Below are 26,802 nucleotides of genomic sequence, written 5' to 3'. Positions count from 1 at the left end.
TTGGCAAAATTGGGTGGAGGTGTATATACTGGAGGAGACCAAAATCCACATAGTCTTGTATTGCCAGGGAAAAGAAGACGACATGGAATACAATTAAAAATGAATTTATTCAATGAAATCTGTATATTTGAAGAAAATAAACCAATTCTTACCTAAATAGATACGTAGGGTATAGTCACTATAGTGAAACAATTTAACTTTCAACATTCGCATGTGTGATTGTTGATGTCAACTGTACTTACATCAACAGCATTCAATCACTGTCTCTCGCTCTATGTCTTGTTTTCTGCCAAAACTATCAAATCGCATAACATTAATAATGTACCTATGTCTATCACGTGCATTATTAATACACCTAAACGTTATTTAGAATATTCAGTTTAAAATATTCTAACTGATGAAACAAGTCACTATGGATCCATGACATACCTATGGAATAAGAATTAAAAAAGAAGGTTGTTGATTTAATTATGTTTCCTAAGTATTTGAAACCACTACCGCTGCTAATAATTTATAAGTATAGTAAATGATATACAACTTTTTTGCACTTTTTACTACACTGATACGCCTATTTGCCTGATTACCTCGCATAAAATTAGATCAAATGATATTCACTTGTATTAATAAATTAATATAGTAATACATATATAAATAGCTAATGTATGTAAAAAATATTTTAAAATAATACACATTTTCATCCTAGAGCCGGAGTGCAAAGTTATGAAGCGTATAGGTACTCTATAACAATAACGTGGCAGTTCTATTAACAGACGTCTTACTAGATTATATTTGTTGAACATTGGGTTTTGCTCTAAATCAAAGGCATATTGGAAAAATAATGTATGATTTTCTTTAAGACGGAACTTAAAGTTTCGACCTGGGGTGGGTTAAATTAAGCTTTGTTGACTTCTTATCAAAGATTAATGAGTTATTAGCGTTTTCTTATTTATATTTTATATATTACCTTCTTATTTTGTAAACGTTCATTCATATTTTCTTAATGAGTGAAAATATCAATGTCAGCAAACATGCAAAAGTCATTGGGGATACATCATTAATAATAAAATAACATAATGGCATAAAATTGAATCATTAATCACAATTTAGACGAAATCGTAAATCATTCAACTACAGTACCCAAGGCGTGTGAAATTCAGTTTTCATAAAGTCGAGCTTTCACATTTCAGTCAATCATTAACACATCGGTTCACTAGTTCTCGTTAGTGAGTTAGTCCCTTAACGATGGACTCCCGTCTCATTTAAAAACTATTACTCTTCTCTTGTCCCTCTCTCGCAAGAGCCTCCAGTATTATCCCGCGCTCCTCTGAAACATTTCTAATCTCCCGAAATATACAAGCCTGCTACGATTCTGATGGCGGGGAAATTTATGGGTAATTTTTTCAAGCCGCTGTCATTTTAACGCAGAAAGTAATTTCGGCGGAAGAATTAATGCCCCACCGAATGAACGCTGACGTAAAAATGCCTCGTGCATTCGACTTTTTTCCCCCGTTTACAACTTAACATGTTTTCAGATGTTACTTGTGCGCATTTCTTACAATCTTGTAGGCGACTTTTATTCGAATGATGAGCTTATAAATAAATATACGTATTCCCCTAAGAAAATCAAAAGACTGCAACCAAAATATTTCTCTCTTGTCTGATTTATACGTCTTTTATTGTAACCACTGAAGAAAAAACTAGTGAACACTCATCAATAATATTAAAATCATTGAAATTATTTAAAATATGTTATTTTTGAAGTTATACCTACTTCCTTCGGGGCGTTTGGTAGAGAGTGAAATTGAGAGCTGCGCGCGCACACCGTTACGAAAGTGTGCGACAGTATGAAGTTAGCTGCGAATCAGTCAGTTGTATACAGACGCAAGTTTGATAGTAGAATTGTTCTGTTGCCTAGGCAACAAAGTTATTATTGTCGGCCATTTGCAATTCCTTACGTAAACAAACGATTAAACGTCAGAGTGAGGGTTGTTACTTTAAAAATAAAAACAACGAGAAATAATTATATAATTTAGTAATATAAGTTAAAGTGTATAGAAATAAACCAACGGCGCTCCAATAAGCTCAAGAAAAATCTTGAGTGTGTAATTTAACATAGTCAAAGAATCTAGTTTATCACAAGTTTTGTTACGCCAAAGAAGTATAACTTCTAACGCGCGTGCATAAGTACAAAAACAGTTTTTTTTTTTATTAATTTTCATTCCTGAACTGAGGATACCTTTCCGCATAGTAGAGATTATTTTATTTGGTTACAGTATATAAATTGTACGTATTGAATTTCGCTATATCATAGTTTACCGCTCGAGATAGCCATATAGCATTGAGATTTAAAAAGTGAGGCACTGGTTGTGGCGCATTACAGTCAGCAATGTTCCAATTTTATTAGATTCTTTATGAACATAAATTTATTATTGATTTATATCTAATATTAACGCTTATTACTAGCAGGTATTATTTGATATGTTTGACTTGATACTTCCGAGTACCTACTTGTTAACCTACTTTGAAATCATTCAGATTTAAGTTTATATAAATATATTATACGATATGATTGTAGTTAGGTACCTATTTCTAATTTACGTAGTTACCTACCTATTTTCTTCTGTCTTTCCCTTGCATTCTTGTGATTTCTAATACGTATTATAAAATAGACTATAGAGCATGGTTTCCCAAACTATGGGTCGCGACCCACCAGTGGGTCGCGAGCAAATATTGAGTGGGCCCTCGCCACTGTATACATGAATTAAAAAAAATAGGAAGTGATAAATTTGATATTTCATCGAACATCAACGAAATTCTGGCTCTCAGTTGCTGATAATTATCCTTGCCTGTTCGATGAAGCTATGAAAGTCCTCCTCCACTTTACTACCTCATATCTATGTGAGGTTGGATTTTCGGCTATGATTAACATTAAAACTAAATATCGAAATAAATTGAATATATCAAACTCACTGCGATTAAAAGTAACTAAAGTTGAAGTTGATGCTAAAACTGTAATGAAGATAAATAAGAAACAAATACATCCTTCACAATTGAAATAGCTTTGTAAAAAAACCTTGCAGGTGTAGGTATTTAAGTAATATTTTTTTAAAAATTTATTTCAACAGTATTTCATTCATATTGGTACCATTTATAAAAAATATTTTTCAAATTCACATTAAGTAGTTCCACGACTCGCCACTAGGGAATCTGAGCATTACCAATATGTGTGCCCTCTTTTCTCTAAGACAGCTAAGAGGTGGGTCCCAAGATTGGAAATTTTTGTTAGATGGGTCGGAGCCCAGTCAACTTTGGGAACCACTGCTATAGAAGATAGATTTATATATGTATTCATAGATATTATGTAATGGCGAAATTGAAAAGGATTAGAAAATGCGATTTCTGGTATTTTTTTATCGTGGGGGGTCTTAAAATCAGTCAGAGTATCAGGCCTCTACGTCACCAAGCCCGCCACTGCATATAAGACAAATATATATCTCCATCCATTCTGCCCTGAGAGAAGCAGAAGATCGAGAAGGATGGAAAGTCTTGCTCGCTCAAAGGATGACGAAATTCAAATGTGGTCACGATCCTCAGCATTGAGTGTACGACCAAGAAGAAGAAGATACATCTCCAAAATAAAGGTGAAAATTGTTCATGGTGTTGGTCAAATACAATTATTGATAAAGTGGTTAATAGACAAAGTTTAGGTACATACACACTAAAATAAGATACTTACCAAATGGATACTTAAACTTTTCTAATTACACTTGATGCACGAAGAAAAATAAAAAAAATGCATTAAGTAGCTTTTTTTCTCCATCTGAGTTTTTGTAAATGTCTATCTTATAAAATATGACAACCAATTATGCAGTGACAAAAAATATTGAAATATGATCGATATTGATTGAGATAAGATAAGATAACAATTTTAAAGTGCAGTCATCTGATTTGACGTCAAGAAAACTATTCCCTGTGTAAAATCTGTGTGTCTTTAATTACATTTCGCTTCTAAATATATAAATTAGTCAAATGCTGCAAGTTGGAAGGCGAGTGACAATATCTCATCACAAGTGACAGTCATTAAAAGAGAAGCGGTTGTCACACGACACTTTATGATGCTCGTTTACAAACATTTCCGACTGTTTTTTTAACGAATGTTTTCTTTTTATATTTACATAAAAAAACGCGTTAAAATAAAACTATCATCGTAGCGCCGGCGGATGGGATGCCCCTCGGAAAGCACAGTAATTGACGAAAAATCTACATTAGGTATATACATACACAATAAGGATCGACCAGTGACAGTCAAAAGTCGAGTCGCAACATACTAGCTTCGTACATATGGATATTATAAGAACCTCAATTAGTCGAAAGTTTCGATATTGCATATGAAATAATATATTATTTTTAATACTACAACAGGCCATGAGGTGACTGACAGATTTACAGTGGCGAGGGGTGGAGGTAGGCTGTTAAGATACGATATAAATAGTGTACATTAAACTTTGTTATACTTATTTGTTTCCATTGAACTAAGAATACATTTTGCAGATGGTGCTGGTTAGTTTTTAAAATTCATTAAGCCCTGCTAAACCAAAACATATTCGATAAAAAACATTCTTCTATCCATAAAATATCTAAAACTATGTGTGGCTTAATGGAATAATTTTAGATTCTTTATAGATAAACGAATGTTTTTTTTTTTACTGTTATCTACTATTTTTTAGATTAGGTAAAGTTTAATTGAATTTTGAAAACTAACAAACACTATCTACACATTGTAGTACCTATTACATAGTTTAATTAAAAAAAATACATTTAACTGAAAAAGTTTTGTGTGTACTATTTATGTCGGATCTTAACAGCCTACCTCCACCCTTCGGCACTGGTATTTAGTAATAGAAGAGAGATGCTTACAAACTCATTTTAATTTAACTGCAATTGATTATTGGCAAAACTTGTAGGAATCACGATTAAACAATTTGTTTGCTGTCTGTTTCGCGGAAGCCAGTGCCATTTTTTTTAAATAGCCGATATACTAGATTATTTGTAGGTTAGGTTAGGTTATCATTCTTGAATTCATGAATTTTGCCGAAATCGACTATGAAAATTGCCACTGTTCCCGTCTGGCTTCCAGTAAAGAGACTTGTACCAACGATTTTTAGTTTAAAAACAATATGACATTGCCAACTGAAGTTATCTATCGCAATGAAGTTAGTAAAATATTAAATCTCTCTGAGAGTTGTAAAAAGATAATGACTATTTCAATATCAGCTGTATTTATGTCATAACATTTTTATTGTAGTAGTTTATTTTATTCCTTCTGACTGCATGTAGGTACCTACTTAGTAATAATGAGGAATACGTCGTTTCAGATTTAAACTTAAAAAATATGTTCTGTACAAATATATGTATGTATGAAATAATTAACAATGTAAATGGTAGATACCTAATTAATATGAATTGATTTTGTAATTAATGTGTTTTGATGACGATGCAATATTTTCTAAGCATTAATGAATAGAGTCGAGTCAGTTTTAATTAGGCACACGTTTTTGTATTCGCTGATCTTGTTAGGGTAAAAAAGTAAGACGAGATGGATACATTGACGCGGTAATGTTGCCGTTAAAAAATATGCTACTTAAAAATAACAAAGGGTAACATTTTTTCATTTCGGTTGTTGCAGTGAGATGCCAGCTTTGTTTATTTGACAATATTATTAGATACTCTAATGATTATTTTCAGCTTATTAAAAATATAATTAAAAAAGCACAAATATGTGATAGCAGGAATATTGAATATAAGTACATTATTTGAAAACACTTCGGATGTACACCTACCAGAAAAAAATGATTTTTTTAATATGACGCCCGACGGGATATATTTAAAATATATTATATTTACATATTAGTATTAAACAATTTTTACAACAAACAAAATCAAGGGACAAATAAATACATACCAGTAAGTAATATATACCTACAAAGTACATAATACATAATATCATATATTATATACTTTTAGAAAGAAAACTGCATGGTGATAACAAAGAATGGTTCCTGCTCATAATTGATTATGTGGTCGAAATAATATGTGTCAGTTATTCGAATAAAACTAAGTATATGAAATTAATCATGAAAAATACGTACTTAAATATTAATTACTACTAATTCAAAACCCTGGGAAGGCTGTGGAATTATTAGGTATGTCTAAATTGTATTTCCTTCCCAAAGTCATTCCATTCGGGGCAAGATGAACTGCAGCTTAGATAAACCAAAGATGTTGATGAAAACCTTTTTGTATAATTTGTTATGTAGTCTGAAATGTTTGAGTAAAACAGATGACAAACACAAACAAAGATCCCTCCAAACCAATCCACCTCGCACCACACTCGGTCTTAATCGAGCAAATCGCGATGACGTTTGGATGTGAAGAATCAGCAGTTGTTTACGCCTAAGAATGTATCTGGAGCAGATGTCCAATACTGAGGTAGCCACACTCTCAAACGAGCTTTGACTGAGTTGAATTTAGTTAATAAAAAGTGCAATGGGGGTGGAAGGCACGGAAACTAATGAAATAAATAGATAAATGAATATAATTATAAATATAATACAAAAAAAAGATAGGGACATACAAAAACTATGTGAAGAGATCTTCACGTCCGCAATAAGATGCCGATTTTTTTTAAAGCTATGAAGTTGGCTGGACCAATTTGAGTATCTCTTCCCTCTTGAAGCACATTCTCGGACATTCCCAAAGGATGTGATCTGCATACTGTAGTTCTCCGCCACATGGACATGTTGGTTGGGTGAGAAGTTCAAGCTCTAGGAGCTTGGCAGCGAATCCACCATCGTCAGTCAAAAACTGACTAGTGTAGTGGTCGGGAGTCAATTTGGTTATGTAAATAAGTGACAAAAACACTCAGGCTTGAGAAAATCATTCACCGGGATTCCCTGCATCAAAAGCAGGAGCCACGAAAACCGCCAATATCGTTTATATTTTTTCCTAATGTTTTTATTCTTAAAAAAAGAAACTTGTAATGACTAATATTGAATGACTTTATTTACATATTTACTTATGGGGTTCGCAATACCTAATATACAAGAAATATATTTACTATCTTTTTGATAGATAAATAAATACACCTATATCACGCCCATATTAAATGCTTCCCATATATGTATCTCGTGTCTACAATATTTCAAATACGCAAGTAGGTAAACAGCATTTCGAGACAGGCACGTCAGTGTCAATCATTTGCCCAATATAACCAGTTAATCGGTTATTGTTAGCTTGGTAGATACCACGAGGCACTGCCTACTACTGGTTCAATGCTGTCCCCCGAAATAACCGCTACACTATCTGTCGGCTCGATAGAGGATATTATTTATATAATTATTGACTTTTAAAACGTTCTTTTTATAAAACGTTAGGTAGGTAAATGGTAGAATTACTCTTTAAATACCTACCTGTAGGTATATTACATAAAAACATCAAAAGGAATTTAATTAATTTTAATCATTAGTTTAAAGTGATAAAGTACTATACAAACCCCTCTCTCCAATACACCATACGTAATTACATTATAATTACCTAATATTATTCTTACACACATAGCCATACATACACTTTATCTCTATCTGCCAAAGATATGCGCAGCGCTAACAATAAGCAATCTCTCTCTGATGCACACACATTTGGGTGTAAAAGAGTTTGCGTCTTTGTTACGCGATCGCATAAATAGTACACTCACGTTGCATCCATCTCATGCGCGGTGCATTTAATCGATCAGTAATGTATGTGCATTAAGGAACATACGCTTCTTAACCAATACTGATAAAAGTGACGTAAAATATACCGGCTTTATCGAAATATACTTATATAAAAATCTATACCTATCGATATTCAAATCGATGCTTTCTTTTGCTATGAGTATTGCTACTCTGTATTATTGCATTGCTAAACAAAAGTATGATTTTTAGTTAAATAGTAAGTATTATTGAGCGTATCGACAAGAATATTCAATTTTTTTCTAGTAATAATATATCGTCGCTATAGGATTGGTTTGTCGAATATCCGTTTTTGTCGAAATCGACCTTCTAATGCAGAATGTTTTTTTGTATCTAAATGGACTAGAACCATCCTTTTCTTTAAATTACTTTGTAATGGTAATGAATACATCATTCATATGCTGTAAAAATAGCAATTTTAATATCTCCATGTATTTAAATATAGGATTATGAAATTTGTTTTTCGTCTATTCGACAAACCAATCCTACAGCGACGATATGCATTTGTACCTAAGGAATTATCGCAATTTATTTTGACAGTATGTACTAATACACCCACGGTGGCCGCGCCGCTTAAGCGTTGGACTATCACGCCGTGGGTCTCAGGTTCGAATCCTGGGTCTGGCAAGTATACATATTATTTTTTCAATTTGCGTGTGAGTCAGGGTATGGACCTAATAGGTTGAGCAAGTGGCTGACATCCATTTCTCGTAAAAACAAAATCTGTTAATACAAAACCTCTACTCTGTGGAGGCCCATATGATCCTATTAGGATCGGACATGGTCGAAAGAAGAAGAAGAAAAGTACTAATACTATAGTGAAATAATGCAGTTTATCTACCGGTTTGTGCGAACCATTAGTTAAAGTTACAACACTAGTTCGATTATATTTGTGGGTAGCAGATTGACGATGCATCGGTAATGTGGCGGGCAGTCACGCAAAATTTTGACAGCCAGCCGATTTCAACGATTGTTTGCGGTTTTCCCCGCGAAAATGCACCGTTCGTTATTTTTTTAGCAGCTTGCGTGATTCGGACGGAGCATTTTGATTGCCACTCAAACAAGTACTGCCGCCGCCATGTCTTTCAAAAGAAAGCCACTTAAATATTTCAATAATGCGTGAAATTAATAATGTCTTGTTGCGGAAATTTAGGTAACTACTTACCAGTGGCGTGCGGTTCATAGATGCTGGAGATGCGGTGCATCCCCAAAAATAATCGATAGAGTACTATGTACCTAATTAATAATAATTATTATGTAGGTCGATATTCATTGTGCAATCATTTGATAAACTTTACTTGGCTTTTCTTCTTTTAAAGGTCTACATTAATAGTATTACGGAAATATTTTTAGAATGCATTAAAGTTATCAACACTACACTACTCTCCAACAAGAAGATTTAGGCAAAAGCCGGAAGGCGCTGTTGTCGACTAAATGGGAGGAGCTTGTTAGTTTATAATGGAATTGCGGTTAAAAATGGGGGGAGCTTCTTAGTTCATAGTTTTAACACGTAGCCAAGAAACTCTTTTGTATCTCTGTTAGTAGTAAAATTTTCTAATCGCCCACCGGTTCCACAGTAATGGTAATTTATAAAGTAGAGAAGTAACTTTACTTTATAAAATTTATAAAGCAAAATTACACCAAGTTAACGCATATAATAATAATTACTAATATAATAATAACTAACATAAAGTGGGCGGTAGGGACAAGGTTGACTACCCCTGATCTAGACTCTAGCTAGAGCAAGGAATTTATGCTTTCTTGCAAGCACAACAGCCTTTAAAAACGTCATGTTTTAGTAGTACAAATTACAACGTAATGTGTAGCAGTGTGATTTCTATCTTCGTTACAATCTCAAAATATCTACCAATACAAATAAGTTCCATAACAAACATTTTTGTACCTACCTAATTAATTAAATATAAATTCCTGTGAGCTTTTTCCATTTTCCCGTTCATCCTATAATACCTACTCTTTAAACTTGCACCTAGGTATAGGTAAACGTTTCGTTTCCTTCAACCGCAAGTACCAATACCTCTTTACCGTGTTTTTACAAGATTCAATAATTGACAGGTTTGCGTGTGAAAAAAACAATTACCCACTACGCAGGTAAGCACCAACCAAAAGAAAGCCGATTGCTTGCAATGTGTCAGGCAAATTTTTGTTGAGAAAGTAAAACGAAAAAACTCGCCGGCTTAAGGTGAAGTGACTACGATTGTTCCACTAGCGGTATCTAGTGGTAGGACACAAAGCAGACAATTTAATACAATCTTTTTATAATTTACATTTTAAAATGTTTCAATGAATAGCCTTTTTTATAAACACCGACATCTACAGGTAAATCATTTTTATTTAATTTACGTAAACAATCACGTGACGTCGCAACACGTAATTATAACAAAACGTCAAAAAGGTCCAGTTGTCATTTTAGATACATATGTACGTGGACATCACAAAACTTTCCAGGATATTTTTGCAGTTTGATTGTTTAGGTACCTATGCATACCTATTCTTAAAATGTTCTTATGTATGTTTTACAGTAAATCGTCATTAAACATATAAAATATTTTTGTCTATGACTACCAAGTTATTCATACTAGTATTGCTATTTTTTAATGCTGATTATAGATAAAAGGTCTAAAAATTACCTACGTATCGTATTTTTGGACAAAGGGTACAAGGAATATTTTTCGTTTTCGATCCTTCAAAATTATAGTATTGTACTAAAATTATAATACGGTTGGCAACATTGATCCGATGGGGTTGATCCGCTACTGGATAAAGGCCTCCCATAGCTTCTTCTACTTTTCTTGGTCCCTAGTTCTTCGTTGATAAGTACGTGTCTTGACTTTGGATATTCCTTATTTATGGGGCACTTGGGCTAATGCCCTTATTCCCATCTTCTCTGATACATCCACATAACATTACTTATCAGTCAATCTATCCGGTGCATTTTAGAACGTCCTTGTGATCATTTAGTACCCCTTGGGTACCACTGTACAACGGCATTTGTCCACTCACCTTGCGACATGTTCAGTCAATTGCCATTTTTCATCTGATTAGCTACGTTGTGGTACTCGTATTTTTTTGGATTTGAATAGGAAAACTATACATTTAGTATTTCCTTCAGTGTGAATTTAATTTTCCAAGTACAAAATTTATAAACGAATAAAACCATTAAAGGGGGTTGCAAATATTTTTATTTTGGTCAATCGAAGTTATATTTTTACATTTTTCAAAGTGATATGCAGCAAACGCATTACTAATTTTCCACAGGCATTTAAAGATGAAAATACTTAAAATTTAGTAGTTATTAATTTAATTGTACGTAAATTGTATTATCTATGCTTGGGTCATCCGATATGTCCAAGGTGTATTCACTGGTCGAACCGTTCGATGAAAAATCCTCAAAATGATTTTCATAGTCCAACACTTCGAGGAGTTCCACCAAGTAATGGACTGGTCCAAAGCCAAAAACGATCATCACCTTGTGAATGTCAAAAACATTTTCAGACACGCGAGTTATGATATTTACAATCAGCTCAAAAATCAACATTTTTTTACTGGTCAAGATTATCGATTTCAAAAATTTTATGACACAATAAGCCGAGGCTCTTCTCTCATCGCATAATTATCTGTAATGAAAATTGGGTAATTTTAAGTAAACATAGATAGCGTTGAGCTAAATGTGATAACTGATCATAGAACATTTTTCAACAAGCAAATTTCATGGATATTCCAAGAATTTTCGGAAGTCATTATATTTTTTTCAAACTTCAAGCTTAAGTGTAGGTAGGTACTGCGCAGTTTTCCGGATTCCTTAAATATAAGTATGCCAAAGCCCACAGAAAGCACTTTAAATTGAAGCTCTAGAATAATCTACATAACTTTTAAGTAACTAAGTAGTTCTTAACAAATAATTTATTTAAATATACCTACCTACATACTTTTTCATAAACGTAGGTATAAATAGATGATGAAAGTTGGAATTAAAAAAATCATTTTTTATATTTCAGGGAATTTCCTAAAATCAATAAAAAATATTCCGCATATGTGAAATATAACAAGTAACATTTGAAGTAACTTATTTACTAACATAGATATATGTAAGTATAATAAAAATAACCAGTAACAACAATGACCCATAATAACTAGATAATACTCATTACATATAATTTAATTTACTATCAGGACTGGTTTAATTCATTTTAATAGGACATTCTCAATAAATACGAAGCTAGGCAAATTTAATTTAATTGTTAAGTTAAAATATGTTTTTTTATTAGTGTTTATGTTTTCAATCTATAATTTTAATCTTTACATTATGTACTGTAATAATGTATTATTCATATAGATAATCTGAAAATGTCATATTAAAACGGACGAAACCCTTTTGACCGTTATTAAATTATATAGGTATAATAAGTATTATAATATTCATTAGTTATATTGATAGTTAAGTTAATACCATTCAAATAAAAATAATCATCAAAAATGTAATCTCAAATCGATAGATGTCTATTTCAATAATACATTTGCTAAAACTCTAATAAAATATTGTAATCGTAATCTAATGATGACCATTTGTAGCGTAGTAAACAGCGAGACGTCTATACCCCCTCCTCGCGTTCCTACTCTTTCTCACACTATCCGAGTGTGAACTTTTTATTTACAGCACCTCAATCAGGCCTGCAAAACTTTGTCTATTATTGGTGATTAAAAATTTAAAACAATAACAGGTAAGCTCATAATATATTGTTTTGTACACATACGAACTATTAATTTTGAGTAAATAGTATAAAAACCTAAAATATGAATTATAAATAGTATTTAGATAATATGTAGATACCTATTAATATATTTTTGTTGGTATCCGCCAATAATCACTTATTAACGTTTTTATTAAGACTAATATTAAATTTAATATGAGAAATCAATATTTTTATTAAGATCTTATTATTATTTTAAGTTTCAATATTGAAATTCGTCGTAAGTGAGCATTTATTTTTATAGAATTAATACTAAATCAAAAGGGAAAGTATGTGACGATTTGCAACTTTATATTTTTGGATGATTTTTTCCTTTATCACTCTGTGATATGTTAAAAAATTGGAGAATAATCGTCAAATTGCATTGACACCAAATTGTACAGGTATTTAAGCTCTATGTTAAACTCGCAGGGATGATTAAAACCTGAAAAAAATCATGGTATTTGGTCAAGTCAATGGTCGGAGACGATGAGAAATAGGTAGTTACCTATAAGTGGACGAAAACACTGACACAGACTCTGCTGTCAGCTGAATGCCATAAGAGGTTACTTAAAGCCATGAAAAGGCTGCCCAATGGTTATATCACCTGGTTCACTATTCTCAGCCACGAAGTTCCAACAAAAAAGTAGAAGGTTAACTATTTAGTATGGAACCCCAAAAGAGTACGTCAATTATTGTAGATACATTTTTTAATACACACAATACAAGTATCAAGTTATTAATGATTTAATTACTTAAGTAAAAAATACAATATGTTTACGACTCTCTCGTTTATTATAACTGTTAACAGTTGATTCACACCAGTCTCAATTCTATTAAGATTTCGTTGGTCAAATATGGGTAGATATCGTAGCTAGGTAGATATGTTGCGGGATACCTCCGGAGAACGCGTTTTTTTATTGAACTTTATCGCGACACATATTTCCCATAAGGTTCAACATGCCACTGTCCCATACGGCTACAATTAAATGGTGGATCGACAACCTTTTAGAGGCGAGCTATATATTTAATTAAATATAATTATTATACTAACATTGATCACTCAAGCAACGGATAGTAAAGTGTATCTCCCATAGAATGGAAGATACGTATTTTAACACACCTTTTGTTTGCCATTCGCTCGATACGTTAGATCCTTGCACTAAATCAGGCACGTATTGAAAAAAATAACAACCTGCATTTTTTCACGGATGCAGAGACAGGTACCTAAATCGTAAATATAATATATAAAATACTTAAAATGGAAACACTATTTTCTTGCTTTTTAATAAAAAGAATTTCTAATAAACTATTTCTATTTTCAACGAATAATTCACAAGATTTTGAGAATATTACATTACATAATATATTGAACATACATAACTTGAAAACATCTACAGTGATTTATATTTATGTCTATGGTCTTATGATTTATATACTTAGAGATAAAGATAATCGTATAGGGTACTTCATGCGTTCATATTTATAAACAAAATATTTGCTCATGATCTACTAGACGCCAATATAATTGCTAATATATTTGTCGGCATGGACCAAAGTACCGAGATTTTTTTATCAACGTACCTACCTAAGTTGTAAAAATTAAGGTAGGTACCATAGATATTTTTTTCAGAAAAATAAATAAGTAACAATAGGTACCCACAATGTATTAAATACACAAATATCGACGTTAATAATTATGTGGTTGCATGGTAAAAGTTTTTATGTCGCGCTTTTAATAAATTAAGATTTGAATGCCAATGTGTAAAGAATTGTATTCTTTTTGTATAAGTATCATATATTTTGTCACATGTAAGCAAACTAAAAATATGTTTTTATTTGTAGAAACAGCTTAAACTGAGAAAATCATTTTTAACTCAACGTAAAATTATTTATTTAAAACATTGAATATAACACAACATTGAAAACTATATTATACACAAATAATGAAGAAGAATTTTAAAAATATACCCCAATTAATAACTTCTTTGCAAGAGTATTTTAAAAACTGTGATTTATTTCAAAACCGATTGATTATCTCAGCTGCGAAACCATAGAATTCTTTAGAATAATAATAATACGAATTATATTTGAAGTTAAGATTCGGCGATCGGATTAGACTAGAAGCAGTGGCGGCCGGTGACAAGAATATGAGGGAGTGCAAAAAAAACTCACCTATTTATGCAAGAAGTCCCCATCTTCCATCGATTTTGAAAACACGTCGATAACACGAACATTAAAGTCTGGTGTTGACGATATCAATTGTTTTTCTATACTTAACATCGCAAGAGCATTTAGCCTGTCTTGAGTCATTGTATTTCTCAAAAATTACTTAACCTTTTCTAAAGTTGAGAAACAACGCTCACTTCATACTGAAATCATCGGGATTGTACAAATTATTTTTAATAGGGTAACACTTTTGCCAAATACTTCCAGTAAATTATTATTAGTGAAAAGTTGAAGTAGCAATAATGCTCCAACAGTAACGTAGAAATCTTCTCTACTGTATAAGACTATTAGTTCATTTTTAAGTTAAAATTTGTCACGTTAATAATAATTATTCATTATTTATAATTAAGTATTAAATTACCCGATTTAAAAAAATTCATTTACTAAAATATAAAGCCAGCCGGCTAGGTAGGCGGCTAGCTCTCTTCAGTACACATTTTAAATATACGTATGATTTTGAAATGATTAATGCGAAACATAGCTGATAATTTGGCATAATTCGGTCGCGTTGTTTACGGAACTCTAACTGTGACCGCCGATTTTTAAAAATTCATTGCGTGCAGCCGCATTGTAGATATGTTTCAGACAATGCATATTTACATATTCCCCAAAGTTTTAACGTTGTCCATCGAGTAATAAGATAGTTATAATAAAAGTTATAAAAAATAAATGTCACCTCCGCGCATTGCCAATCTGCCCCTATGTTAAACGTCGAACTGCAAAAAATGATATAAACTTTGCAACGAAGGAATTTCGGCACATTTAACATGATGAGTGACATGCTTATTGAACATATTTAAGCCGAAACGTCGATATTGAGTGGGAAAAATCAATATCTTCGGTATTTTCTTTAAAATCAGCCCATGTCAGATTCAAATCGCAGAACGTTCCCGCGACACGACAGTGCTGTGATCTGTCATATAAAATCGCAACTTCGTTTAATGAATGCATTGTCACGATACCTACGATGACGTTATTGCATTGAATCGTCGATTTATGCTCTAAATTCCCATTGATGACATTCTGCCGCTACGGCAGCTATCCAAGGTAGGGTTGTATCAAAGTATTAGCACTTATTGTGATCCGAAAGCAGTATTTATACTTACCCACCTATAAAATAGATGATGCGCCGATGTGAATAATAATTGCTTCATGAATTCGACTCGGAAAATTAATTCCCATTAAACTATAGGACAGTGGGTAGTTATCGACATACTACCTACACAGTTACCTACCTAATGATAAGGTTAATGATACCTACCTAATCTCAAAATGACCACGAAAGAAATGGGGCCTTTTTATCGTACTTACTTACCTATCAAAATAGGTACCACCTAATCTCAAATCGACCACGAAATAGGGCCCCATTATCGTTTCAAATAAGAAAAATTATAAATAGGTAGATAGGTACCGTTCAATGAATGAATACCTGGCTGAGCTAATAATGTCGGCCAATGTAAACTGTCATCCGTCTCGATGTGAATCGCTCATTAAAATAACGATGAACAATAATAATTCCACTTGTAAAATTCTCATTCAACGACAGTACCTATGCTCCATTTCCTTCTTATTGAATAGATACCTACCTACCTATCTGTACAAAATAAACGTAATAATAAATATTATAAGTCCTATGTAACTAGGTACCTACTTCAATACGACAAACACTAGGATAATTAATTGTTAAAAGCTACCCACCCACTTACGTCTACAATTCTACACCTAAGTACCTATTTATTCTCAATAACAGCGTTTCTGTGAAATACCCACCTGATTAAAAAAATCAACAAGCTGAACTGAACTGTGTGTACATCAAATTTAAGATACCTACCTATTGCTAATAGTAATAGGGTAATCTCAAAATGAAAATAAAAAAATTAATCCACCAACCTTAGCATAATAATATCGGCGAAATCGGTGAAACCGGGAGCGGCTTACGTTGAACTAAACTTACTAAACTAACCGTTTGATAAATAAGTCGGGAATATGTTTTTATTTTTGCACGGCATGCATCGACATGACATTAGTCATCAATAATTAGGCTTCCAACTATATCTCGACGCGTGGCCTAAGCGCTTGTGTTGGAATATTTATATCGGCCAGTGTATGGTTTTATTGTCCGAACGCCGAGTTAAGCTTTGTGTACTATGGCATTAGGTACAGGCAACCTCCTGAAGCATTAACTTGGAAAACATCATTTCCAACGAAGATTCATGTAGTCTTATAGAACTTTGTTGGTTTTGATTCTACTAGCCTCATTTGCTGTTGTGAATTTTTAAATGTATGCGTGAAAAATAGTGTAAACTCAAGGTACACTTTGAATTTTGCTCCTTGCCATGTCTCACCGATGGAGGTATGTGTATTAGTCGCGTCTCATTGGTGTAGTTACGTGTGTATTGGTAGACGGTGGCGTTGCGCGTCGAAATCACTATTGCCCGAATGCGCGCGGAATTCAAAATGATTGATTTCGTATAAGTTTTCGATATCGCATTTTTCGGAATACATGGGGGTTGTATATTATATATTTTTATTTAATCGATGATGGGAGTGCAGTGCACACTTTGCTCCTTTACTAGAGCCGTCCCTGACTAGAAGTACACATACAGAGACTAAAAATAGAAGATAAGAATTACAAATATTTTATATATGATATTATTAAATGTTTTTTAATAATTTTTATAGTGGAAATAACACTGAATAAGGTAGTGAAAATAATAAAGCATTGGGATAGAAAAAAGGTGATATATAACGAATCCCTAATATTTGATAGTCAGAAAAGTAGACGCCATAGGATTGGATAATATAATTATGTACCTTTATAATATATAGAATTGATATTAATCTAAGTATCACAGCTATTTTTTTTATCAATTTGGACATAAAGCGTTAATTATCACAATCAATCAATAAAATCTGCGACCTATGTAACTATCTTTAATGTTATTGAGAGACCTTTTAGTAATGATTAACTGGCAATAATTTCAATTTATGTTATTTTAAACAATGGATTCATAAATTATTATGTCGAAGTTAAAGGTTATATTTTGATTTCCTATATACTTAATAATTATTATTATTAATCGATTTTGGTATGTGATGCGGGCATCAGAAAATGGTACTGATATACATAATTCACCTCGATAATAAGACGTGTAGGTATATCAAAATACTTTTTTTAAAGTCAAGCAGTTACCTTACTAGTATAAATCGGAACACAGATAATACCATCACAATACATACTATGTATTTTGTTGCAAATATGAAACTCTATGAATCCTTACATAAAAAATAATTAATATCGAAGAGGAATAAATATTCACTTTTGATTGATTGGCGATAGTTGATGTGCTATACTTTGTAATCGGTAGGCCGCAGAATTGCAGTTTGCTGATTGGATTATAAACTAACAACTCAGTGGCGTTACTGATTGTAAGCCCCCCCACGATAAAAATTATAATAAATAAATTATTATATTACCTACTAAACATATCAATCTATCTATTTACTAGAATCACATCTTAGAATTGAAAATTGTAATTATTATTAAAAATACTAACAATATTAGTGGTTTATTATTTTTATTTATAAGTACCTACGTAAGTATCTGTTTGATTGATTATATTTTAGGCTCCTTTGATATTAATAAAATTGTAGGGTTTTTATGCATTAGGTAGATAATAATGTACTTATACAGAAATCTTTGAAAGATTTTGGTATAGGCACATAATTTATTTTTTGTATGATAAATCGCTCGCATCATCTGCATCAAAAAACAACTTAATTTTTTTCAATCAAAATATTTATTTTCGAATTCGCAGGATAATTAAATGCATATGTTGAATAAGTTTAATTGATGAATAAAATTTTATCCCTGTACTTAATTATATTAAAAATAATTCCACATTGTGGATACGCTTATGTCCAGACGTAAACGTCATACGCCTAAAACAACAGATACAATTAGGTAATAAATATTTTGCAATTAATAAAGGTATGTTATTTCTGAAATTGCAGGTAGTATAGCCCCCCGCGGTGATTTCTTGCCCTGCTCATCCTCCTGGCGCGCGTGCATTCTAACAAAAACAAAATAAACAAAAATCACTCCCATTGTCATTGAAATTTGTCGAATTTATTCTCGTGTTTTGACGCCTTACGAATGACTGTATGGACATATTTGTAAAGACCCACTTAGGCAGGGCTGTAGAATTATTGTTTGACATTAATAATATTCCAAAATACAAAGGCTTAAACTTTTATTTCGATGATGATTCGATGAAAAAAAAATAATTCGAATTAAATATTAGAAAAAAATCCACAACTGAAAAATTCAATAGCTCAGTATCTAAGTGTCAATTATTTAAAAATAACTCGAACAAAATACCATGTGGCAGTACCACTTGTCAATATTCTTAGATGTTGTTTAGTTGTGCAAAATAAATTATTTTAATTAAAATCATATTTAGACTGTCTTACCTTTCCATCAATCTGATCATTTACTAATTTATATATACCCGATATGCTAGTATTGTACTACATCTATCAAACTATTATGAAAGTATCCTATTATTTGTTTTTTTATTTCACGACCCGATTAAATTAAACGATTTCTTAATTTTTCAAATTTAGAAGTTGCGTTCCCGTGTATCTTCTCTTTCATCGATTCCCGTTTAATACGTCGTCTCCCTGTCTCGCTCTCTCCTACACATTTACATATGTTTTCTCTCATGCATAAATCAAGAGAAAAATATACATTATTATGCGTTAAATACGCCATGTTCACACCACCAAGCGAAGAAAGAGAAAAATAACTGGGTAATTAATTCAAATAGGTATCTATATAAAATATTATATTTCTTTATATTGTGGTGCTACCATCTAGAGTGGATCTTTGGAAGCTTCATGCACATATTTTCATTCTTCCGAGTCTTCAATTTTTCTTCTCTTCCGCGTCTGTAAATATTTATATATTACTACCCTCAAGCTACCGAAGTCATATTCTTCTCGCCACTGATTTCCTCAACTAACGTCTGGCTAACTGGCTTTTCACTACTTGTAATACGGTAGGTATATGAGCGGAAATGGTGATTTGTTTTACTTTTTTCGATGTTATAAATGTATAAATAAAGTAACCAAACGTCAATAGTATTGTAAAATTGCTAATGTAGGCTTCGTATATAAATCGTTATAAATTATTAGGAAAAAAGCCTTTAAGGGAGATGAAAACATTTTTTTAATTAATTGAGTATAGTGTCATTAGTAGCAGGTTTTCATACCAATGAGTAAATGAGATGCGATTATACCTACCTCATATTATTTTTTTCAGTGTCAAAAATATTTTTTTCTGAAAAATTGAGTTTGTGTGTAAAAGGGACATAAAATATATATTCTAATTTAGCGCGCGTTCATTTATCATCTCTCGTAGACCCTGCACACATTTAGATATAAAATGACGAAAAGACAGGACAGCATTCAGGGGACGGCATTTTATTTATGCATTTTTTTTTGTCTCAAAAACGAGTCGTTTGTCAAACGGCACAATATTCCGTGAAACAGCCCCGCGGCGAGTCCATTCACGCGACAAAGCGCGATGTTTCTGTTTGCCCGAAAAATGTTTTATATCCCATTTTGTCATTGTCAGTCGGACTTTTATCAGGACGTGATATCTGCGTTTCGCCATTCGATCGCCGCATTCCGGACAACCACACAGGTGTATTCTGCGAGGGGCTTGGACCACTAAACCACAAACAAAATATCCAATCATTCCTATGAAAACATTCGAACAAAAGAACATTTAATAAAAACAACAAAACGATTTACAAATGACAGAAAACATTCAAGCCTTGTCAATTGTTTTATCGATCAAGAGATTTAATTAAAAAAAAAAAACAGTAATTTGTGCGAAATTTAAAAATAGGTAGGTAGGTACTGAGCATTTATTTGAGATAAGAGATATAGGTATTTGAAAACTATGATAGTTCTACTCAGGTATTTGATAATTGAAAATTAATTCTATGTCAATATCTTATAATAATAACAATAAATCCATAATTCTAAATACATCCGAATAAATATAATTCTAGTAGTTAATATAAATTAGTTTATTTAATAGCTACAACGGTTGCAAAGCCTTTTTATTAAATACGTATGTATTTAATCTTAGAGATACACAGAAGACTCGAATTACAAAAGTCTCTGCCATTTTGAGATAAAGTCTTTTTTTTACACCCTCCACCACCCGCCGTGTCTATACAGCCGTGGATTATGCACGGCCGTCTTCCACAGCGCTGCATTGCGACATAATGAATATTTAATTGCTCACATTTCATCCCGAATGGAGCCGCACGGGACCGATTATTTGCAACCATGCACCTCGGTGCTTAAGACTGACTCTAGGAAAGTGAAAAAGTGAGGCCGACGTGATGCGCCCTGTGTACCCGCATACTGATGCTCAATTGATGTCTGAATTGAATCTATGATTATAGTCTGCAATACCTAAAAATTCTATACGAGATAAATCACACAGAAAACCTTTCCGTGTGTGTCTAACCCATTGTGGACGACCCAGCGCCTGCCACGACCGACACGCCCGCCGCGAAAGGGTTGAGGTGGCATTCAATCGATACACACGTTTTGTTTGGAGCTACGTGTTAAATATTGTGAGAATGTATGAATATAAAATTTAAACACAAATAATATGACAATACTAGAACAAAATAATAAATCTACAATATTTCGTTTACTGTGCTTATCTACATATTTACGTAATAAATATATAAAGAGAGTGATTACTTATCTTTTGTAAGATTTACTCAGAATATAATTGTAATTTCATATATTTTATACTGAATAAAAATAATTCAACGTAGGTACTTAATAATAAAAATGTATCATGCATTGAGTGTAAAATACGATACAAGCATTATATGAAAGATAATATTTTAATGGTAGTCAAATTTTGTTTGACTAGTTAAGTGGTAAATAAAAAAAAAATTAAAAAAATCGCCAACAATTATGGGCATGATTGACAAAATAGGGTTTTATAATTTATTATTTCAAAGTCGTAATGATAAATTTTATTTTAAAAGTTCGTTTCTTACACATAAGGTAGATAAAACATTCATGACAAATCCTGTATTAAAGAAAACTGACGACGACTAATGAAAGCCAACGTATCTACCTCAATTATCAAGGTTTAACTTAAATTTAGTTTAAGATTTTGTGTTTAAATTATCATGAAAAATTTTAAATTTCGTTTTTTTTGTAGTATTATTATTAAAGCTACGACTCGTAACGATAATAATATAAATAATATTATGTTCCGGTAATGTTTATACGATGATATTGCTAGCGTATACCTAGAAATTATTATATTGACCATAGATATTCATAGGTAGAGATATCAGATTGTTTATAGTGAACACTCTCGTCGGGGGATGCACGTCAGGGATGCGGCTGTAGCTCTGACAGCCTTCTGGGCCGAGAATCTATCAGGATGAATGTGGTGTAAAGCTGCTGCATCACGAGAGGGAGGCAAACGTCAGGATATGGGACGAGTGTTCACCATTACCAATAATTTGTAGACGCTACTGACATGGAAAATACTTTTCAGGAAAGTGTTCAATAAATTAAATATTTTTAATTTTATTTTACGTCAGTTTTTACTATGACTTACCTACTAACGGATGCACCATGCAATTATTGGATGGTGTATCTATAAGCCGGTGCCCGCGCGGCTTAAGCGTTAGACTATCACGCCGTGGGTCTCAGGTTCGAATCCTGGGTCTGGCAAGTACACATATTGTTTTTCAATTTGTGTGTGAGTCAGGGTATGGACCTAATAGGTTGAGCAAGTGGCTGACATCCATTTCTCGTAAAAAAACAAAATCTGTTATACAAACCTCTACTCTGTGGAGGCCCATATGATCCTATTAGGATCGGACATGGTCGAAAAAAAAATAAAAATAAAAGGACTCTCGTGAACAATAATTTTATTATGTTCGTACATCGACACTTTTGTATCATCATACAAATTTTGATCGTTTGTATATAAACGTACAGATGATTGTAGTTATTATGTTTTATTAAGTATGTTATTGAAGATTAATTTGAATTACACTGTACTTAACAGTTACATATGATGTCTTTGACATGTTCTATATATTAATTAAACATGAGATTTTATACGTGTCATAGTGACCTTGTATATTTCAATGACTGTATTTTATAATAATGCATATGGAAGGTACGTATAGTCTAATTTAAAATTAATTTTAAACCCTCTATTCGTTATGTACCTTCTACCTAATTATCAACTAGTTGTAAACATATATACTGTTTATAAAATACACTTACCATTTTATGAACGGTGAATTTTTTTAGTTATATTCATTAATTTAACGTGTACAAAACCAAAAGATTTTGACTAATATTTGTACACATCTTTCAACGAAATGCTCGGAGCTTTTGTCCATTTTTATAAATATATTTTAATATTTTTTTAATTCACGTTATCACTATTTAATATTCATGTTTTAGGTTAGGAACGTTCCATCTGTCAAAACGTATACCTATAAAATATAATACTTGAGTCATTTGTTTTGAATTTGAATTTATATTCCATTCTATATCTAATATAAATTTATTTCGAATAATCAAATTGATGTTGATGATATTAATTAAAATACAAATGATTGATTCATCTGTCAGTAATTTTATGAGATATTAGATAGTAATATGTCAAAAATCACTTGAAGGTGGCTGTCAGCGGTGAGGCAATTAGCGGGTCGAAGGTTTGTCATCGCCAGGACCTGTCCATCATCAACATTCTTGATTTAGCAGCTCATTCTGAGGAATGTGCATTATCCATCCGCCGTCTTCGCGTCTGGTCATTTATAGAAAAGACATAATTACGGAAAAATAGCATGCTCACTTATTTATTTACGGGTCAAATGCTTGCTTTCTTTTTTCTCTTGAAATATGACACATTTAGGAAAGCAGGGCTGGCACAAAAAAACACGAGAATACATTTTCAGAGTTCGGCTTAATGTTTTACATGTCGAATTGCTGCGAATCGCTTATTCTTTCTCAACTATCAATCAACAAAATAAAATAAATCATATATAAATTCGACAAAGATGTACAAGTATGAAATCTATGCAATATCAATTTAGTTTAAGGCAGAAAATACACGTTCAAACTGGATCGTGGATTGCGGATCATGGATGTTGAAAATTAAAGCGATTCGGATCATCAATCCACCAATATGCTCATTAAACGTTTTCTCAGGATCTCGATCATGGATTAAACAGATTCAATCGCCATAAACTCAACTTGGTCGCCTCAAAAGCCAACTTTATATATTTTAAAAATATTGCAGCGTACTGCGTTTCAATTGTTAAATTTTAAATTGTTATTTCTTGTTGAAAGTTTAACCAGTATGTTTTGTAGGTATTTATTTATCAATTAACATTCACCACATAAAAATACAATGATGAAAACACACCATATCTCACTCAAATAGTAAGACTTTTCATGTATAAATACATTTTTTTAATATGGAAGAGTGACAGGTAGCTCTTTTGCTATATGTGAGCGAAAAACATGTTGTAGGTATAAAATATTTTGATGTATGCTAAATATGACGAGATTATATAAATGGTCATGGATTATCACCAAGTAAACGGTGAAACCATTATTTCTCATTGTATAACGTGTTTCAATGTTAATTGTCTACTTTATTTTGTAAGCGATACTAAAATTAACAAGACAATAATATATTTTACTAAGTACCTACACCTTTTTTACGCCACTCAATGAATTCTATAATTATTAATATTCTGAAACGAAATAAATATCACACACTTACGTACCTACGATTTTTTATTGATATCTGTAGTGTGTATTTGAGACCTACTTTAAAATTTGAGTTATTTGGATTGTATTGTTTTTTATTTGACTAAGTATCTAGATAAACATTATTAAGTCATTTCTAAAAAGCAACATATAAATATTTTTTTTAATATGCAATTAATTTAATCTTCAAAGACATTGCTATAATGGTTACGTATTCAATGAAAAAATCTACATTTAATATTAATTTCCGTTGAAAAGTGTCCGCGTCCACATGAATTGTCACATATCAACAAAATCAATCACCCTGAACGCGGAAATAGTGTCTGGATTTCAGCCAACCAGCGATAGGTGCTAACTGAATGATCGGCGTCCGTCACCGGCGTCGCGACGTCCCCTCGCCTCCTCCCGACGCCCCCCACGCGCCTTCGCCCCCACCTCGCCCGGGTCGCGATCCCCGCGGCTCCGTGTGTGGTCGTCGCCCGCTTTCTCGTCATATATCTCGCTAAATTGTTTACATTCGTGTTTCTACAAGTCAGGGATAAACATATTAACGTCAGTATGGAGCAAGTGCCGCTGACGAACTAGTCGAATGATTTATAGATACTCGTTTACATTGTAAGCATTAATCTTTTGTGTTTATCTTTTACCTCAGTTAAAATACAATTATTCCATTCAGTTACAGACATAATAACGGTCAGCGTTACCAGCCAAAGTGTCATAACAAAACACCGTCTACCTGACATTTTTATTTATAAAAAACGCAAAGGCGGATTTACCAATACAGAAGTAGGGCCAATAAAATTCCGTGAAAATACAGTTTCATGTAATTAGCCTTATATGAAGTCAATAAATATTTGCAATGAATTATTGTTTGCGTTCGCTATCAATTCACTAAAGAATTCACAAAGCTGCTTTTATCAATTATAGGTACCTAGTAATATTTTTTGAATAATAGTGGTAAGTACTCGTACTTTTAAAAAAGTTGAAAAAAATAGTTATTCTATTAGCGTTGGATATATATATATTTTTTTTTTTAAAAGATCGGGTTTATGTGAAGACAGTTTTCAAGAAAAACATTCTTTGTTAAAAATTGCACTTGTGTGAATTGAAATCAGTGACGTCCCTAGATAAAATGCCGCCCCTAGGCAACGCTAAAAAGCCGCCTCATTTTTTATACAGTATTTTTATCATCCTTTCATGAGTCCAATAGCTAAGAAATGTGATGTATGGATACATTACTAATAAAATATCATCTTTTCTCAAATCTGCACGTGTCGTTTCTGGTCACCAAGTACGTCGAAGGGCAATGGAAGTAAACTATATATCGCGAACCCTATAAAACCAGTGAGCTGATTTTTTAAATGGAAATATATTTTCGTTATTACTCAGCTTAGGTAGCTATTTCTATATATTCGAAATAATTCTCCTCGATTTGCCGCCCTTCAAGTAACTGCCGCCCCCAAGCAACGCTCAATCTGCTTACCCCCACGGGACGTCACTGATTAAAATAGATGCAATAAGTTAATGGCCATAATTATTATTACCTATGTCGATTCGTACAGGAAACATATCTAAATTTATAACTCTACAGTCTACCATTTATTGTATAATGTTAGTTATCGATTACCTAAATTGATAACTAAAAATTGCTATCCAAAAACTAAAAAAAAGGAAAAAAAATGTAACGTGTAATAGGTACCTACTGATAATATGTCAAACTTTAAGGAAAACTTAATATTTAGAATCAACCAGTATCATGCCAGAATCAAATGTTAAAAGCTTGTTTTATTTCTAATTAAATAGCGCTTTTAATCAGAACGCAACCCTTTGTTTGGTAATAATAAATATTCAACAGCTCGGTCATTATTACTAACATTTTTTTCCCTAGTAAACGACCTGTCATTGTATTGAAATTAAATAATCAACGTCGTTAAAACGATTCAATTAGAGTCAATTAAGAGACAAATACGACAAAACTATTATCTTAAACACTTACCAATTGGTTCTGATACGCGGTGACTGCGGTGAAGATTGACTCGGGGAAAATGAAGGTCTTGTAGTCTTCCTGCTCGAGGTCGGTGATGGGTGAGTTCCCGGAACCGTCGCGCCTACGCACCAGGTGAATGCGCGGTTGATACTTGTGCATCGAGTTCAATACCAACTGAAACAACAGTAATTATTAC

The 26,802-nt window shown here is 32.5% G+C and overlaps 1 protein-coding gene across 1 annotated transcript in view; it reads right to left on the bottom strand.

The window, feature by feature from the left end:
- LOC147066251 (uncharacterized) overlaps positions 1 to 26,802 on the bottom strand; it is a 135,414-nt gene that overhangs the window by 15,054 nt on the left and 93,558 nt on the right. The window contains exon 4 of the mRNA XM_085955741.1: positions 26,616 to 26,780. Coding sequence (XP_085811867.1) covers positions 26,616 to 26,780 — 165 coding nt within the window. The remainder of the gene's footprint in view (positions 1 to 26,615; positions 26,781 to 26,802) is intronic.

The sequence above is a fragment of the Rhyacophila brunnea genome, unplaced genomic scaffold (assembly GCF_057557595.1).
Source record: "Rhyacophila brunnea isolate RB1 unplaced genomic scaffold, BYU_Rbru_1.0 scaffold_5, whole genome shotgun sequence".
Lineage (NCBI taxonomy): Eukaryota > Metazoa > Arthropoda > Insecta > Trichoptera > Rhyacophilidae > Rhyacophila > Rhyacophila brunnea.
Note: the sequence above shows the minus strand (reverse complement) of the source record. Positions and strands in the feature narration are given on the sequence as shown.